The 19,244-nt window shown below is 41.9% G+C and overlaps 1 protein-coding gene and 1 long non-coding RNA gene across 5 annotated transcripts in view; one reads left to right on the forward strand and one right to left on the reverse strand.

Moving 5' to 3' along the window:
• The window catches only part of LOC128412697 (uncharacterized), a 28,487-nt gene extending 14,299 nt beyond the window's left edge, over positions 1 to 14,188 (forward strand). Inside the window, exons 1-3 of one of the 2 annotated variants that reach the window (XR_008330140.1) lie at positions 628 to 717; positions 10,743 to 10,847; positions 14,102 to 14,188. This is a non-coding gene — a long non-coding RNA (uncharacterized LOC128412697). Of the gene's footprint in view, positions 1 to 627; positions 718 to 10,742; positions 10,848 to 14,101 lie in introns of those variants that run through there. The other variant, XR_008330139.1, reaches the window with a different exon arrangement.
• The window catches only part of LNX2 (ligand of numb-protein X 2), a 73,809-nt gene continuing 66,087 nt past the window's right edge, over positions 11,523 to 19,244 (reverse strand). For all 3 annotated transcript variants that reach the window (XM_053385941.1, XM_053385944.1, XM_053385942.1), the window contains exons 8-10: positions 15,643 to 15,874; positions 14,136 to 14,294; positions 11,523 to 13,554 (exon numbers count right to left, since the gene is read on the reverse strand). In XM_053385941.1, coding sequence (XP_053241916.1) covers positions 13,419 to 13,554; positions 14,136 to 14,294; positions 15,643 to 15,874 — 527 coding nt within the window. In that variant the 3' untranslated portion in view covers positions 11,523 to 13,418. The remainder of the gene's footprint in view (positions 13,555 to 14,135; positions 14,295 to 15,642; positions 15,875 to 19,244) is intronic.

A 19,244-nucleotide genomic window follows, 5' to 3' on the forward strand; every position in this document is an offset into this window, starting at 1 on the left:
GTTGAGGGGGTATTTGAGCACTTTAAAGAAGTTAGTCACCAGGCTTTGAAGCCAACGTGGAAATATATTCGCCCTTAACTTTTATGGCCAGTACAGGTTGCATGCATCATATTCAGTCATAGCTGGCACAAACTTATGTGCATCCCCTATGGGAGAAGTGGAGACACTACGGGGGGTATCTTCTGTGACCAAGAGAACGGACATTGTATATATGACACTATGTTAAGAAACATGCTAAAAGGCAGAAATCTTAGGTGCAAGATCCTAAATTCCATTAGGCGCACTCTTATTAGACCGTCTCTTTGAACCTCAGCATGCATGAAGGGAGACATTCCCAAGTATGCAAGGCAAGGAAGATTAGACTCAAGCAGGTAATGATTGTCAAACCATTAATAACATCTTAAATTCTGGACATATCTGGGATAGATTTTGTAGAATCCCAAATAAGAGTTTGTACCGTATGAATTATTATCCCATTTGAAGCACAGAATATATCTCAAATGGCTTTAAAACCATATTGTAGTGAAATATGCAGTTTATTCCATTAACTACTCACTGAGTCAATTGGAGAAGTGCTGTTATTAATTTCAATGGAAAGCTAAAATGCAGTTCATTTTCTGTAATTGCAGGCCCATGGCCTAAAGAGACCGTAAAAGCTTTTAATCCAAGGCATTTTTAGAAGGGCATGATCAGAATTACATTTAGCATCATCATAAGGTATGTAATTATGAAAGCCTCTGTGAAATACAAATGAAAAGAGCTGCGCTTGGTATGATCTAAATCTCCAGTGTTGCAAACCAGACAGGTATCTGATGCTGAGCCCCATCTAAACACAGTTTGAAAAAGGTGGTTAGACAAACAAATATTTGCATCTCAATCCTAAATGCATTTCTTTGGAAGTACCAGGATAATTGATCACATTTGTAAGCCTCTGCCTTCATCTGAGCAGCTCAAATAAGCAAAGGGGGTTATTATATTATTATACATTTATGGATTGCATTTCACATGAGTCACAAGGTGATTTACAAACATACAATCCAATTATCCACAGTTAGCCTATTTTATTTTCACAGCAACCTTTCGGGATGGGCTAGACTGCAAGATAGCGACTTACCCAGGGAGCACTGAACCCAGGTTTCTTTAGTCCAAGGGAAGCCATGTGGTGCCCTCAAGATGTTGTTGGGAGTTGGAGTCTGACAGTCTCTGGAGAGCGACACATTGTCTATGCCTACCTTATTCCAACAAATCACATCACACTGACCTACAGCTCTCCCCTTCTTCCTGTGGTTATCCCACTATTCATTCTCTTGCCCTCTCCCTCTGGGACAGACCACAGACTAGGAGGAGAGGGCAAGATGAAGGTTGTTGCTCTTTCTCCATGCTCTTGACACTGCTCGAATACTTTGAATGGGCAGGTAAAACAGGCAGAACTTTGGGGTTTGGGCATTGGCATGTGGTGCTTAATCTGGGAATGGCACTTGCTTTTAAGGCAAGTGGAGATTTACTCTAATCCTAAACCCTATGACTCCATTTTGGGGTAGGTCCAATGCAACCCTCCCCCAAATGTTTTGGGCTACAACTCCCATCATCTCCGAGCAGTGGCCATGCTGGCTGCAGCTGATGGTGCTTTCAGGCTTTTGGTGAGCCCCATTTTTCACTAATACACATTCTAAGAATCTAAGAATCTCGTATTGAACAGTGACAGTCCTGCATCTCAGCCGATTTGTCCAGGAACTTACATAAGTTATAAAGCAAAATGTTTATTGGTGACACACAGAATCAGAATATGCATGATACCGCAGTGGGGAAAAGCTCAGGAAAATCTGCACATTTACTACAGCAATGGGGAGTAGCTCAGCAGAAACAAAGCATACAATTTCTTTGGTTTGAAGAAGAAGAGTTTGGATTTGATATCCCGCTTTATCACTACCCAAAGGAGTCTCAAAGCGGCTAACATTCTCCTTTCCCTTCCTCCCCCACAACAAACACTCTGCGAGGTGAGTGGGGCTGAGAGACTTCACAGAGGTGTGACTAGCCCAAGGTCACCCAGCAGCTGCATGTGGAGGAGTGGAGACGCGAACCCAGTTCACCAGATTACGAGTCCACCACTCTTAACCACTACACCACACTGGCTCCCAGTGAGAGAGTTAACTAAATAATTCTAGCCATGATTAAACTAATACATGCATTGCAGACACACAAGAAGGAACAAGCACACATGATATGAGAAGAGGCAGAAGAAGGGCACAAAAATGGGCAAAACGGATGCCGGACAAAGTGGACCTTTGGTTGGATCCAAAAGGGCTCGTCTAATATTTACTTATATTGAGGATGAATGCTCTGTTTCTTCCTGGCTACATTTTACAATAATGCACTCTCTCTCTGCATTCCTTTTGGTGGAGAGAGATTGCACCCAGGCAAGTGTAGCCTCCAAGTTTTCCTTCGTTGCTTTTGTACCAAGGCATTGAAGTGCTTTATTTTTAGCTAAAACTGCCTATGGTTGCTTAGGGAACCCGTTACTCAGTGTACCTTATTTTCACAGAATCCCGCAGCTTGAGCAGCTGATACATGGGTGTTCTTATGCCACTGTATTTTCTAGTGGAAATAAATTAGAATCTAGACTGGATGTTCTCCCGGGAGAAGCAATATTGAATTTTATACTTGAAGTGGGCGTGTGGCAGCTGCTGCTGTATGAGTTGGTGGTTGGAGTGGCAGAGAGGCTAAGGCCAAAGTCCTAAGCAGGGTTATTTGGGAATAAATCCTACTGCAATGAATTGCGTTGCCTTCTGATGCAGTCCTTAGTTACAGAGATCATCAGGTTACTATTAGTTGTTTAGGGGAAAAGCTAGGTCTAATACAGCCTCCTCTGCGTAATAGGGGTTAATGGCATGGTTTTGAGGATGGATTTGGGAAAGGACCAAACCACCTGGATAGCTCAGTTGGTTAGACCATGCAGCTGATAATGCCAAGATTGCAAGTTCGATCTCCATATGGGACAGCTGCATTGCAGGGGGTTGGACTAGATGATCCTCAGGGTCTCTTCCAACTATTCTGCACACGTCCCCAGTGCTGTGGTCCTGATCCACATCACACAGCTGATGCAGTTGTTTTTAAGGTCACAAGATGAGACCGGGAGATAGGATTGCTGATCCCTTGCACCAGATATTGTTTGGCCCTTTGACATGCAGTTGGGTTAAAAACAAGAGCAAGAAATCTGCGAGAACAGAGAGTGCTGTCGCCATGTGAGTTCAGGGAAGAGTACTTATAGATCTCTGAGGATCAGTCTTCATGAGCGGAGCTCTCTAATTTAGGAGCATATCTTGCTCACAGGAGCCAGGCTGCAGAATAGTGCCGTTCAGCATTCTCATCATGATTTCCCATACATCGAGTTTACTTCTTAACTGGTCAAGACAAAACCAGGGAGTGCACTGCAAGAACCAATTCTTTGCCTCATTGGGTTTTTCTGTGGCTAAATGGACCAATTTGTACAATAAAAGTGCTCTAGATGGAAATGGTGGATAATGATAGCAGGAAACATACGAGATTGCACAGGGCATGATGAGCACTTTAAAACAACTGAGACTCACCTAACCGTTTTGTGGCCTGATTCACCAGGTAACGTAACAACATGGTCTTTTCCCAGAACAGAGACAATGCAAAAGCCCAAACCAGGCACCAATAAAAAGGTAGAATGGGGAACAAGTATCATGAAGCAAAGAATACAGGTCAGTCCTTAAGAACTTTTCAAGCAGGCATGTAATTTGGAGTAGTGAAATAATAAACACTACTGCTTAATTTCTGGGCTAGATGCCAGGCCTGGGCCGGACGCCAAACTTATCGGCTGGAAAAGAATCTAAAGCAAAGAGCTTGTGAAGACAAAAAATGGACAATTAGAAATGATTGGACATCTTACATTTAAACAGTAGAAGGAAAAAAAGAAAGGATCAATACCCAGGACAGCAAAATATTTGGAAATCTTGGAGTAAATAATTGAATATAATTAATTGCTCTTACTTCTGGTCTCCAGGCCTGAAGCCTGATCGTGTCTTGGAGACTAGATTTAATTGAAGCAAAAGAACTTGAAAGAGAAAAACAACAATAAATACTACAAAGATAACAGAAGCGGGTAAAATCCAAGCCGAGACATTTTCATTAAACTATAAGGAAATTATTGTGACTTTAAGGCACAGTAAATAGCAACTCGGTGAAGCATTTGAGTTGGCTAGATGCCAATAGACAATTTCCATGAGGCAAAGCAATCCAAAATAAATTGGGGGAAGGGATATCGAAGTGTCCAGTGATTAACCAGAGCCCAATCAACAGAAGCAATTATGGCAAGAACACAAGAGAAACAAAGTGGAGATAGAAGTACGAAAAACAGGAAAAATCGAACTCAGAGGGGGAGCAAGAAGGAGTTGGGGGCGAAATCTAAAGTAAAAAGGCATCAAGAACAAGTAGATATCTTGGATAAAATAAAAGAAATGATGCAGAAAGGCAACGAGATTCTCAGAAACCAGATAGTGACAGACATTACCACTCAAATAGACAAAGCAGTTTCAGAGATCAAAGTAAGATAAAGTAGATAAAGTAGAAGCAAAGATGGACCAAATCCAAGAAAGAGTGCAAAACACTGATGAAAAGATAAAGCAACATAATGTGAAAATTGAGCAATGGGAGCTGAGAATGATGAGAGTATTTCAGGAGTTTTACCAAGAGTTATATCCAGCAGGTAATAATTCTATGGGGAAGATGAAAGAATATATTGAGAGACACTGGAATATAAAGCTAGAAAGGAAGGATAAAGAGTTTATGGAACAACCAATTTCAGAAAAAGATATAGAAGAAGTTATAGGGAAACTTAAAAAAACGGGGGAAGCCCCAGGAGCAGATGGATTGGGAACAGAATATTATAAGGTATTTTAAAAAATATTGATTCCTAAATTAAAAGTATTATATAATTCAGTAATAGAGGTTGAGAGGATCCCACCATCATGGAACAATCAATGATTATCTTAATTCCAAAACCAAGTAAAGATTTGAAGGACCCAGGATCGTATAGACCGATTTCCCTAATAAATCAAGATGCTAAAATATTGACCGCAATAATGGCAAAAAGGATGAATAATTTCATGTGTAAATATATAAATAAAAACCAATGTGGCTTTGTATCAGGAAGACAGATGTCTAGTTTAATAGCAAGAGTGTTGAATAAAATAGATATAATAAGAAAAAATAAATTGAAAGCTGGTATAGTGGCATTGGATATCTTTAAGGCTTTTGACAGTGTAGAATGGCCGGTGTTAAAAATAATTACAGAAAGTTTAGGATTTGGAGAACCATCTAAAGGATTACTAGATCAATTATACTTGGGAACAAGGCATATGTCGTAGTGAACAATGGTATAACAGAATAAATAACACTAGCTCGAGATACAATACAAGGATGTTCCTTTCCCCAATTTTATTTGTATTGGTCATGGAAACTCTGGTCAATGTATTTAGAGAAGATGGAAATATAAAAGGAATAAGCAATAAAGGAAAAGAGAAAATAAGCTTATTTGCAGATGACGTCTTGCAAACAATCAACAATCTGTTGGAAAATATGCAGGTAATAGAACCACATTTGAATTTTTTTAGAGAAATAGCAGGGTTGCGAATTAATTGGTCCAAATCAGAGATTATGAGATTTAATTACGATGAAGATGAAAAACGAAAACTTTTGAAAATATATATATATAAAATTAAGAAATGTAATAAAGTACTTGGGAATAAATATAACAAGAAACTTAGAAAATTTAGAACAAGAGAATTTTAACAAATTAAAAAGGGAAAACTGGAGGAATATAATAAAATTAAGCTTTCATGGTTTGGAAGAATAGTGATAATTAAAATGAAAATTTTGTCTAGAATATATTTTTTATTTAGAATGTTACCAATTAAGATATCGGAGACAGAGATAAAGGGTTGGCAAAGTATGATTAATAAATTTTGTAATGGGGATCAGAAACCCAGAATTAATAAAAGAAGATGGTTTTAATCCCAGAAAATAGGTGGACTGGGTCTCCACAACATAAAGTTATATAGCAAATAAGTTAAAATATATTATAGATGGATTAACACAACAAGGAGAGTTAGCATGGTTAAACAGTGGTACACAGAAAATGAAGGAGAAATTAGCAAATATATTTTCTGTCAAGCAGAACAGGCAATGGTGGCAGAATATTGAAAATCCCTTATTAAGAAACATCATTGAGATATGGGCAAAATATAAAGGAAAATTGATACCAGTAAATTCCCCACTAACCCTGGTGGTGATGATAGAAGATTTCCCTTAAATTTTAAAAAGGACATTGAAAAAGGGGTGAAAGAGAAGAAAATACTTAAAATAAAGAAATAGGTGGAGAAAATGAGAAGCAAAGAATAAGCGAAGCTCTAACAGGAAGTAAAATAACTTGGTTTAACTGTATGCAACTGGAGCAATGGACAAAGAAGTGGTTAAGGGAAAACAAGAAATGCAAAGAATATACAAAATTTGAAAAAAAATGATTATAAAAAGGGGAGATAAAGAAGAAAATATAGTTATAAAAGGGGGGAACCAGTGAAATTTATAAAATATTAATAGAAATGGAGGACCAACAAGATCAATTAAAAGAGGTGTGGGAAAAGGAGACAACAGGGGAGATAAATAGTCAAAGCTGGGGGGAAATATGGGAGAAACACACTTCAAAAATGTTGTCTATTAGGATAAAAGAAAATTACTGCAAGTTAGTACAGAGATAGTACTTAACACCAGTAAGATTAAATCAAATAAACAAGGGATGCCAGGAAACCAGGACTTGTGTTCATGTGGTGAAAGTGTAAATATGTACAAACTTTTTGGCAAAGGGTGTTTAAGGAGATAACAGAAATCACAGGGTTAAAGTCGACTGAAAGTCCAGAGGTAGCATTGTTATCCATTTATGATGGGGTGAAAGGTTCACAGCCTATGGAAATTTATTGACAACTGCACAAGTTGTTATAGCTAGGAAATGGAAGGGGCAAGGTGAATATAAAATGGAAGAATGGTATAAAGAGGTGTGGGATATAGATATTAATGATAAATGAACATGTGCTATTAAGGTAAGACGGAATATGCAGGAGAAATGATTTTGAGGAGCTGTGGAAGGTATTTGTAGAATTTGTACTGTTGAAACGGAAAGGGGGTCAAACTATCGCAAACTAGGTGTTGTCATTTTGGGAGGTTGGATAGTTATAATGGAATGGTCTTGGGGGTGGGGTGCACATTTTTATTTCTATTTATTTATTAATATAAATAATTAAATAAATATAAATAAATATAATATTTTTGTTAAGGGAGAATGGGTTTTTAAAAAATCTCCAATCCTTCAGTTTATATATGACACTGTTAAATCTCATCATTTAAGACGGAAGGCACAGCAGAACAAACCCAATCATATAGACTACGACACTATAAAGGAAGGAAATTTGTCTATGTATCAACAGGGCAAGGGAGGGAGAACCCATACCAAACTAGTTCTCATTACCAAAGATCATGAACAATAGCAGTAGCTCCCCTGAACGGGAAGTCTAGCTGCATTGCTTGCAATTACTAGATCAAGCATTCAGAGGAAGGAACACTTTGGTTTTGTCTGTATAAGAGGACGTTTTACTGGGGTAACCCAGTCAAATGGGCGGAAGAAGAGGAGGAAATAATAATGAATTCAGTGTGATGCCCCCGTTTCACATAGAATGTATCAGGTAGAGCAGGAATGCTTCCCCACGTGTTAGGCATTATCGTAGCCTGCAGTGAAATGTAATACACTTTTATTTGCAAAGTGTTGCATTAAACCTCAAAGGTTACTTCACCACACCCACAAGCTTTTGGGAAGATGATGGGATGACACTCATTCACCTTAGTTAATGGCTATGGATTTTTTGGAATATGACTGAAAGTCACTACACCAGTGGCTCCAAAAATAGAAGAAAGGCTCAAGATCGGAATTGCTGTATTTGGATTATATATGAGACTATGCGCAGGACCTAGAAATAATTATCTCTGGACGATCAGAACACGGGAAGTCACCAAATTGTTTAATTTGGAATGTGTAATTGGCTTTATAAATTGTATTATGATTTGGTATGATTTGACATTGTAATTATGTGACCCATATTGGAGTGTTATTAATGATAAATTAAATATATATATATATTAAAAAAAGAGGGCTTTACCCTGTTCTCAAACCTTGGTGCCTCCATACCTGCCCATAATAGCAGTGCGACGGTGATGTCTTGTCATTCCATGATGTACCCTCTCACTTGCCTGCTGCCAAGCCAGATATTTACTGTGGATAAGGGATCCTGAGGTGTACCATGCATTTAAGGTGCCCCCAAATCACTTACATAGAAAGCTGTGTTATACTGAGATCAGGCTATTGGTTTTTGTAGCTCTGCAAAGGACTAGCCTCAGTTCTCCAGGGTGTTAGGCAGGGGTATTCTCAGTCTTACCTGGAGCTTTGGGGGAGTGAGCTTCGAACTTTTCCCAGGCAAAGCCGATGCTCTGCCGCTGTGCTACAGCCCTACACAGGATGTAGAGGACCATTAAACTGAAATTGGATGGATCCACAAGAAGCTTTGCTAATGTTGACCTTGCAACAAGAGCACGCACCCCTCTGTGCACCATCATGGCAAACTGCTTTTGAAATTGAGGGGAAATTCAGAAGCAGCTTCCGATCAAGTAGAGTGGGGAAATGTTTTCCACCCAAGAGTAGCATTCCTTTCTACTCAATCTTCTGGGGACCACATGCCAGTGGCGGGCAGGGCCAGAGGCAAAGGTAAGCCTGAGAATGAATGCAAATTTTACCTTTGCACAGCAAAGTTTCCGTGCACACCTGCCCTTCTCCATCCATCCAGGCAGGCAAACAAACGAGAGGCATCGTCAGAGTTCAAGGACATATTCCAGCAGGCTAAAAACACTCAAGGACGGTGCAAAGCAGAGCCAGTAATGGGTGTGGCTGGGAAGGGTGTGTTACATGAGAGCCTGATAAGGTAAAGGTAAAAGATCCCTGGACGGTTAAGTCCAGTCAAAGGCGACTATGGGGTTGCAGTGCTCATTTTGCTTTCAGGCCAAGGGAGCCACCATTTATCCACAGATAGCTTTCCGGGTCATGTGGCCAGGAATGACTAAACTGCTTCTGGTGCAAGGGACACCGTGACGGAAACCAGAGCGCATGGAAACGCCGTTTACCCTCCCGCAGCAGTGGTACCTATTTATCTACTTGCACTGGTGTGCCTTCAAACTGCCAGTTTGGCAGGAGCTGGAACAGAGCAACGGGAGCTCACTCTGTCACAGGGATTCGAACTGCCAACCTTCTGATTGGCAAGTCCTAGGCTCTGTGGTTTAACCCACAGCACCACCCGTGTCCCCATGAGAGCCTGATAATGAGTCTTGAAGGGCCACATTTCCCCCATCCTGTCAGAAAGTGTGGGAATTGACTGTTCAGAGAAAGCATTCCAGAGAGTGAGTGCCAATACCTTTTGCAAGCCAAAGTAACTGTGGATCCTGCCCTATGGAGGAGGTCTAACTTTGTATGCATCTGGGCTAAATACATTCACAAATGCGTAATCTTAACACAGTAATATACTGCATGAATCTACAGTATGAAAGCGAAATAATTTCCTATTATACAGAGAAGTGGGCTTTTCTTTTTTTAAAAAAAATCAAAGGTCTGTAGCTTTATTATGAACAAAGGTACTTTCGGGGGGTGGGGGTGGAAATGACATGCTGTAATATCCTGCATTACATAGCTTCTAAATTGGGGGAGGAGGGGGGAGAAAAAAAGTGTGGGGGGGGAATCTCATGCCTCACAATGGATAGATGTAATGGGATTGAAATACATTCTCCGATCATTAATACAAGCTTCATATAATACAGAGATAATTGATGAAATCGGCTGACCATTTTTGGACCTTGGTTGCATTTTTAAAGCAGGCAAAACCCCTGGCCCAAGCAAAAAATCTAGATCCAGTCAGGAGCAAATATAGGAATGCCTTAAAAAAGGGTGTCCTTTGTGTCCAAGTGGCACAGACTGACTGAAACATGCGAGAAGTTAGCAGTTTGGTTTAGAAATGTAAACGTGAGTCAACTCTAGGTAGAAATTAAGGTAGCTGTCATCGGCTCAATGACAGGCGATTCGCCGATAAAATTATTCCGCAAAAAGACAACAGATTGTTTTCCAGCAGTTCACGTGAAGGCATTTGGGTTTTTGTCAGCAGATGACAGAGCAAGGGGTTGGGGGATGCAGTTCCTTCTCTCAGCTTCGGGGGGGAAGGAAGCAAGATAGAAAAAAATCTCTCCTTTGGACTTCCTGAAATTGTAGTAACGTAGAACACTTAGCAACCGCTTCCCCCTTTGCTTAAATCATGTCTCTGGTTTTGTATACAATCCACTCAAGAGAGCTAAAGACAGCTGCAGTATAAACTGTAAAAATGGTTTTTAGAAAAAAGCGTTTCATCAAAATTATTACATAGCAAAACATTCACTTTGGAACAGTAATTATTAGTAGACACTAACAGATCAAAGGTCACCTCCTCCCTTTTTTAAAATAATTGCCAGCATTCTTAGTAATCACATCAACGTTAAGCTTTCATTGTAGGGTACAAACCTTTTCATATACTAAATAGTTTGCTAAGAAATAATATAATTATTGCACTTCATTATTATTATTTTCTTTTTTAAAAATCCAGGCTTTTGTCCTACTGCATGAGAACGGATGACCTGCAAATAAAACTATGGGATGAAAATGGCTTCTTACAAAAAGACACACTTTTAGAAGATTATGGAAGAATATGGTAGGTGAATATGAAAATGTTTGTAAGTGTCTGCCCCTTTGTTTTATGTTTAGCTTGTATTACGAATTACAAAAAGATACCGGTTGCTGCATCTTGTTGTCAAATCTTGTTCTGCAGAAAAGGGAACTAGAGGATCATTTGTTTGAGATATATCTCATAGAGAACTGGCCAATTTTGCCAGGAAGCCACTTGCCTACCCCAATAACAACTGTACGTCCAATACAGTGGGGAGGTGGGAGGTTGCAAGATACCCTCTACCACTCACATCATGAATGGGGTGACCTGGTGCAGACACTGATCTTAACCCAGAACAGCCACGTTTACAGTGGTTGCACCAGCACTTAGCTGCAATCTAAAGCTGAATATTGGAAACCACCCAATGTTATCACAACCAGGCCTGTGTCAATTCTGAGCATCCTGCAACAGCGTTGTGCAGGAATGAGAAGGGGCATTGTGTATTAGCATCATAGGAATCTCACCTTTCATTTAAAGAGGAAAAAGAAGCAAGTTACTAAGCCTTGTGACTGAAGATATTAATTTGAATTGGTGTTGAGTGAAGCCTGGAAGTCTGGGGCGAACGTCTAGCGGCTTTGAGCTGGAGCTTTGTTCTGCTGCATGGCATATCTCACCATATGATTAGCAAGGCAGAATAAATTATGCAAAGCACAGACATAAACTTGCAAGTTTTCATAATTTATTCAGATTACAGGATTTTGGTTTATCACAGCGGGTTCACAACCTTGTCCGTAGCACAGCGCAGACGATGCATGGAGAATGTGTGCACGGTTACGCATTTGATGCAGAAACAACTCGGGACACAGTGCAGATCTCACTGACTGGTGGCGCACTGATGCGTTCATGACTTAAATCAAATAGCAGCTGCAGCCTTGGGGCCGATACTAACTGGATGGCAAACTCCGGCTGCCATGCTTGACAGTGAAACATGGGCCTGCTGGTCGCATGGAACTGGGGACAGGTTCATACACTACAACGGTGATGTGGAGTTTCCTGGCGCAAATGATTTTGTGGGACAACACGCACCTCATGGTCTGCCCCTGCTCCCCATCTTGGACTTCCATGCCAGCGCTGCATCTCATGGTGGTGACAGGTGACATGGTGCTGTGCTAGCGGAAGGCAGTGCAATGAGTCCCGCTAGCGCAACAGGATTTTCCTCCTCCCAGAATCTACCTGGGACGGTCAGGAGAATGACCGGGAGAGCACGCAGAGGGAAGAAAAGGGAGATTGTTCTGTCTGGCAAGCAGAAACGCTTGCGCTGACAGAATGATCTGCTCGGTGCAACTTTGAATACCACCCTAAATTTCCTGATGGGGCTTTTCCAGCCTTATGGGGAGATGCAAGGCTTTGAACCTGGGTTTGTTTGCATGAAAGGCATCTGCTCTGCCACCGAGCTATGGCCCCTCCCCCTGTACAGTTGCCTGCAGCTTGTTTGCTAGAGCCGTGATTAGCTGTGGCCAGCATGACACCAACCTCCCAACAGCTGAGTTGCCTACTGGGATGGGGAAGGGCTGAGCCAGTGTAACCAATGCGGTGCTTCCACCAGTGTGGTTGCACAGTCCCAAGCTTGCCTCCACCTTGTCTAGGTAAGCAGCAGCGGCACCACGGCCAGCAGGGCAGCTCCATGCCCCCTACCCACTGTGCCAGCTGCTGCTTGCCATAACACAAGGAATTGCCCCCTTCTGATAGAGACATAGGGACTGCAAGACATAGGATTCAACTTGTACGACTGTTCTCTGGTTGAATGCTCAAGAGCACACGTTAACCACAGGAAAGGGTCTTCTTAAAAGCTTCTTTCCCAAGTGATGGTGTCCACAACATGGGGAAGCAAAATCGGATATATTTTATAGGAGTTGGGGGCTATCGTTGAGAGTCCTGTGTGACAATGCTTGCACATTTCACCCTGCCTAGTTCAAGCCCTCAGATCCAGCTTGCAGATTTGATCCTGCCAGGATCCTGCTTGTATACTTGGGTCAACACTTAGCAGCAGCAGGGTCAGCGAAGCTGGCCTTGGACATGCAATATAAACACTAGGGTCGCTGGGGAAAGCTGTCCTCTGCAAGCAACCCCTCCATGGTCCTAAAGCAGGCATAGGCAAACTCGGCCCTCCAGCTGTTTTGGGACTACAACTCCCATCATCCCTGACCACTGGTCCTGTTAGCTAGGGCTGATGGGAGTTGTAGTCCCAAAACATCTGGAGGGCCGAGTTTGCGTATGCCTCCCCTTAAGTGTGTTGTGCACGTGGATGCTTGGATGGGACAACTTGTGGAAAAACAAAGCAAAGCAAAAACACAACAAAAATGGCAGAAATGGTGCTTTTGAGATGGAAAGAGACACACAGTGAGGTTGAGTCTTCCTTTCCCATCCCTAGCTCCCCCGCAAGGTATGAATGTAGCAGTTTTTGGCCCAGCTTATTACCAGCTGCATAAGTAGTAGAAAAAGGGGGGGGGGGGAGAAAACACAGCTTGAAGATTTTGAACCAGCCATCTAGAAAAATTAAGCTGCTTGAATCAAAGTGGTGTTTGTTTTCCTTTTGTTTTCCTTTTTCTTGCAAGTCTATACAAGACTTCCTGGCCAGCAGATAACTGTCAATGTTACTTTGTTCCTCTGTTCCTTCAGCATAGGAACCAGTGCTGAGTGGCTCATGCCCACGGTTGAAAGTCCATTGACCGCAACAATCATATCACCGCATCTAAAAGACAGAGATAGAAGCTAGTGAGGGCTAGTAACATGACAAAGTTGCGGTAGCCTAACCCTGGGATCATTCACAACCCTGGGATGTACTACTGAACAGGCACACACAGGAATGCGCTGTGACGGATTAATTCTATGGCTTAAATCTCCATACATTTGCCTAAGAGAAAACAACTGCTCTAAAGAACGATTGGGTGCTGTGTGCTAGTACACAGCTTCTGCACGCTATGGTTTATTAAGACAAGGTTCCTGGCTTACCTTCACTCACAAGGTTGTTATTTCCAGCTAGTTTACTTGAAATCAACCCTAAATGCCCTAACCTTGGTGGATAAGCTTTTTCATTTTTTAAAAAGCTATCAATTTTGAAAGGTGACTATGTTGTGTACAAAAAAAAAAGAATGGACATGCAAATAAGCTCAGTATGACCACATTATAAATTTACAGGGGAATACGTTTAGAGCACACAATTTAAACATACTACAGAATGTCACAAAGAATTTGCAGAATCACATACAAGCGCTAGCTATTGTCCTTCCTTGTTTCAGATACACATAAAAAGAAAGAACCAGAACAGCTTACTTGAGTCTTCCGTCGAAATACGCTGGTGTTCCCAGGACAATTGTTTTTATGAAGAAAGGCTGATTTGTGTGATTTTCCTCATAGCCGCCGACAATGCTAAAGCCCCAGCTTGCTAAATTGCTCCTCCGTAGCACCACATCATGGCAACTATGCAGGCAGCTGTGAAAATAATAATATTATAAAATTTCTATACCACCCTTCATGTGAGGATCACAGGGCAATTTACAATATGAAAATGCAAAAGCACATAACATAGTAACAAACAACAATTATACCCCCCTCCACGCACAGTTTAAAAGGTCATTAATTGTTTAATTAGCAAAAGGCCTGGGTGAAGAGGAATTGTTTTGCCTGGTGTCTAAAGATATTTAACAAAGGCGCCACCTGGGGAGAGCTTCCCACAAGCAGGGAGCCACTGCAGAAAAGGCCCGTTCTCAACTTGCTGCCCTCCAGGCTTCCCGTGCAGGAGGCACACACAGAAGGGCTTCAACATCATCCCAGGGTCTGGGTCAGTTCATACAGAGAGAGGCAGTTCTTGAGGTGTTGGGGTCCTGAGCTGTTTGAGGCTTTATAGGTCAAAAACCAGCACTTTGAATTAGGCCTGGAAACGAATTGGCAGCCAATGCAGTCAAGCCAGGATTGGCATTATATACTCAAAACTGTCCTACCCCAGTGACCAACCTGGCCACTGAATTCTGCACCAGTGGAAGTTTCTGAACTATCTTCAGAGACAGCCCCATCTATAATGTGTTGCAGTAATCTACCCTAGTAATCTATTCTAATCTACACATAACAGGTAGAATTCAACATCACACTTTGATTAATGTTCCATTTGCACAATCATTGCTGCTTGCCCGACAGAACAATCCTCCCCCCTCCTTTCCTGTGCTGTTCTGGGGGCTCTTCCAAATCCCTACAGCCAATTTCAGGGGGCATGAGAAGAGAGTAGAGGGGGAAAGCCCCATTGCACAAGCAACGGGTTTCCATTGATGGGGCATGTTAGGTGAATCCCTCTCATAGGGTGGTAGTCAGCTTAGTTTTATTCAGAGTACACCCACAGAAATTAATGAACCCGAGTAAGTTAGGTCCATTAATTTCAACAGGTCTGCTCCAAATATAATTTTTGAATATTGCCCATAAATTAGAATATGCATAAAATGTTATGCTAATCAACGTTCTCTCTGCTGCTCACTTTGGGGATGCATTTCCCCGTTAGGGTGAGGACACTGCAGTTGGATGCTGTGGGCCTCCCTTTCCAACAGTCACAGAGAGGTCTGCTTCTCTTGTGCAGTGCTACTCTGCATTCTGCAATATGGCACACTAGATGCAAAGCCAGACCAAGACATAGAAGAGATCTGTACTCGCAAATGGGTAGTACACTGATTTTTTAACTAAGAAATATTAATCAGGTGGCCTAAAGGCTACTCCAGAGGCCTGGCCAAACAAGAATGCCAGAAATGCAGAAGACCACAAGTCAAAGTAAGGTTGTCTGATTGTCCAGCAGTACCTGGGAAGCCCCAGCCACATAACCCATGATGGGGACCAACTTGCATCATATTCGTTCTCACTGATGGTGCTGGGCTGCTCATCATTGGCCTGGGGCTGTTCTTCAGCGATCTGGACCTCCAAAGCTTTGAGGGCAACGACGGAAGAGGCAGCACTGGCTTTCAGCATGGCCACTGCCTCACTGTGGCTTAGGTTGGTCAGATCAATGCCGTTAATATTCATCAGCACATCGCCTGGTGGAAAAAAGAAAACAGAAGCCATTAGTTGGTCCAGAAACCTGTGGCTTTCCTGTAAAAATGCATAGCTTGTTGTTTTCTGCTCCTCACTCGCTCCTGGACCCTACAGGCACATGCACCTGTGATGGTACGCAAGGTGGTTCAAACCCAGGTTGGAAGAGAAGCATCTGGCATAGTGACGTCCACTTCTGGACTGCAAAGTCAGCAGTCTTTGGGAAAACGACGTATCTCGGGGGCATGTTTGCAGGCCAGAATGTTGCACACCAGGCACCAGATGGTTTGATGGGGGAGACCTCCCTCCTTTCCTGCCTCCCACTTGCAGCCATTGCTGAAGCATCAATAGCAGCCAGGTAAGCGAGGTGGAAGGGATGCAGTGCAAGATTGAAGGGGGAAGAGAGGGGGTCCAGAGGCTCTCAAAGGCCTAATTTGGTTGGCTTGGAAATAAGCAGAGTTATCTGCATTTTGGGAAGGGGAAACATCTTGGCTTGTTTCTAATCCAATCCTAGTGTGGCTAGTATGTCCTGTGCGATGCAAGTCCAACCTTCTAGGCTGCTTGTCAGCTGCCAATAGATTTTTACAACAGTGACACAAGATGCACAGCGTTTATGGTTCTGTTACGGTGTTGCCGGCTCTGTGATGCACAGAGGATGCATCTCTTAAGTCATGAACAACTTCTTGCTCTTTACCCATGGCTAACAGATCCAGAAAAAGGAGTGAAAATTATGCACGTTGTGCGATACATTCAAGCCCTTCAAAGTGTGCTTTCAGGGTGGGGTGGGAGAAGCCCCAAAGTTCTTCCTTCTGCCCTCCCCCATATAAACAGTAATAAATGTGTGTCTCTGCTTTAGAGACATGCAGAACTCATTTGAAGGAGCGTCTCCACCCCCATCATTCTACTCGGACACTGAGGTCCAGCGCCGAGGGCCTTCTAGCGGTTCCCTCGCTGCGAGAAGCCAAGTTACAGGGAACCAGGCAGAGGGCCTTCTCAGTAGTGGTGCCCGCCCTGTGGAACGTCCTCCCATCAGATGTCAAAGAGAAAAACAACTACCAGACTTTTAGAAGACATCTGAAGGCAGCCCTGTTCAGGGAAGCTTTTAATGTTTGATATATTACGATATTTTAATATTTTGTTGGAAGCCGCCCAGAGTGGCTGGGGAAGCCCAGCCAAATGGGCGGGGTATAAATAAATTATTATTATTATTATTATTATTATTATTATTATTATGAAAGGGGGGGAATAAAAAGGGCTAGATGAGGAAAGCGCTTCCCAAAAATCATTTATACACCTCAAGCACTAAAACTGATGCTCAGAAAGGATGATGGGGCTAGCCTACAATCCCATTCATCCCTGGCAGGAAGGAATATTCTTCAGATACTGGAACACATATTCAATGTGATATCTAGCTTGGACTCTTCTATTGTTTTGTTTTTTTAATGAATATTTATTAGCATTTTCTATAATAAAACAAAAACAAAAGTAAACAAAAACATAACAAACATACAAAAATACAAAACTTAAAAACAATTAAAAACACATAAAATTTCAATTGCTTATTTTCTTTTAACTTCTTTCTCAGACCTCCTCACACCTTCCCTTCTTGTATTCCAATTCAAATTATTAGCTCAGCAAATCCTTATTACTTATTTCTCAACTTTAACTTAATAATTTAATTTAACATATTATTATTTTGCTTTTTCTCTTTCATCCATTTCCTCAATTTATTTTTGCTAACCTTATTTTCAATTAATTTAGTTCATTTTAAAAAACCAATTTTGCCTTATCCAAACTTAAACATCAATACTTATACATCAATACTCATTCTTAAAACATTTTTTCTAAAGTCGACCAAAATTCCCTTCCACGAATTTCCCAATTTTCATACAAATAACAAAACAAAATAAAAACAGAACAAATTATTATTATGTACCCTTTGGATTCCCAAACTCCACCCCCCCCTTTCCCGGTTTCAGTCCCCAACAAATGTCCATCAGTCTTAATCTACTATCAGCCTGGAGATCTCACATCCGAGGCTCTTAGTTCTCTCTCAATTCCTCTCTGCCGGTTTTTTTGATAGTCCTTAATATTGAACACCAAATCTCGGAGAAGCTCCGGCCCAACGGGATCCATGTTTCTTCCAGCCAGACCTCCATACTTAAAAGTGGAGCCCGAATCTTGTTTCTTACTCCTTTCAAGTCCAAATGTCCCCAAAGCTCCAACTTCCACCTTAAGCAAATTTGTAATCCTTAGGTCTTCAGATCTCCACATAAGGAGATCTCTCCATTTTTCAATCTCCAATTCAGGCCAGATTTTCCACATCAAGTTTTTATTTTCCTTTGTTACCATCATGTCAGGCCTCAAGCTCTCCTTTGTCATCTGCAAAATTACAGCTCCTCCTTCCTTTTCTTCAGGGACAACATATATCTCCTCCAAATTCTCAAAGCTCTCAAGTTTCTCTTTTTGTCCAGTTGAATAGACTTCCTGATTCCAATCCTTATCAAATTCAATGATGTTGTTTACTGTTAAGTCCAGAGTTGTAATATTTGTAGCCAAAACATCAATTTGGCCTTGTAACTTTCCCAAGAGAACAAATGCTCTGTCCAATTCAGCCTGAATTTTCCCTCCTCCAGCCATTCTTGTAATGGTTCCTTGATATTCCTTCCAGTTCAAATCCAAAAATCAAGTTAGTTTGTATCAGCTCTTCCTTGTTTTCAACAAATTGTAACAAAATTGTAACAAATATAACCAGCAGAAGCAACAGAAACAAAGTTCTCTTTTTCCGTCTTGACAGCTAATTTGACAGCTGTCAAACTCTTCAGTACCTCATCAACAGGCTCTCTCGCGGAGCACTCCCGGGTCCGGGGGGGTGGCACTTCAGCTCCCAAAATTAGCTCTTTATCCTCCAGTAAGATTTCTTATACTGCCAAACCGTGAAATTAAAGTCTTTTACCAAAAAAGGAAAAAAAGGGTTCTCTCGACCTTAGTTAGCAGGTCCTTGCTTTAAATTATTTACAAGGAGGGGAGGCGGACTTCCTGTTTACGCCTTCCCCGATCATGCCTAATTCATAGAAATTTTCTTTACAATTCCAATTTCCGTACTACTCACGGGTTGTTACTTTAAAGTCCAATTGCTCACAAGAAGAAGTCAGCGCTCTCCGACAACAGCAATGCGGCTTCACTCCGCAGGAGAAGCAGTTGACTCTCAGCACCGCGCCGCTCACCCCGTCCCCGTTCCGAAGCCTTTAAAAAGGCTCCTTCGCAGCTCGGGGGGGCGCAAATGGTGCCCGCCGAGTCACCACGCTCACAGGCTTCACCGCCTGTGATTTTTGAGGGTCCCCGCGTCGCCGCAGCGGCAAGACCCGATCCTGT

The sequence above is a fragment of the Podarcis raffonei genome, chromosome 4, assembly GCF_027172205.1.
Source record: "Podarcis raffonei isolate rPodRaf1 chromosome 4, rPodRaf1.pri, whole genome shotgun sequence".
NCBI lineage: Eukaryota > Metazoa > Chordata > Lepidosauria > Squamata > Lacertidae > Podarcis > Podarcis raffonei.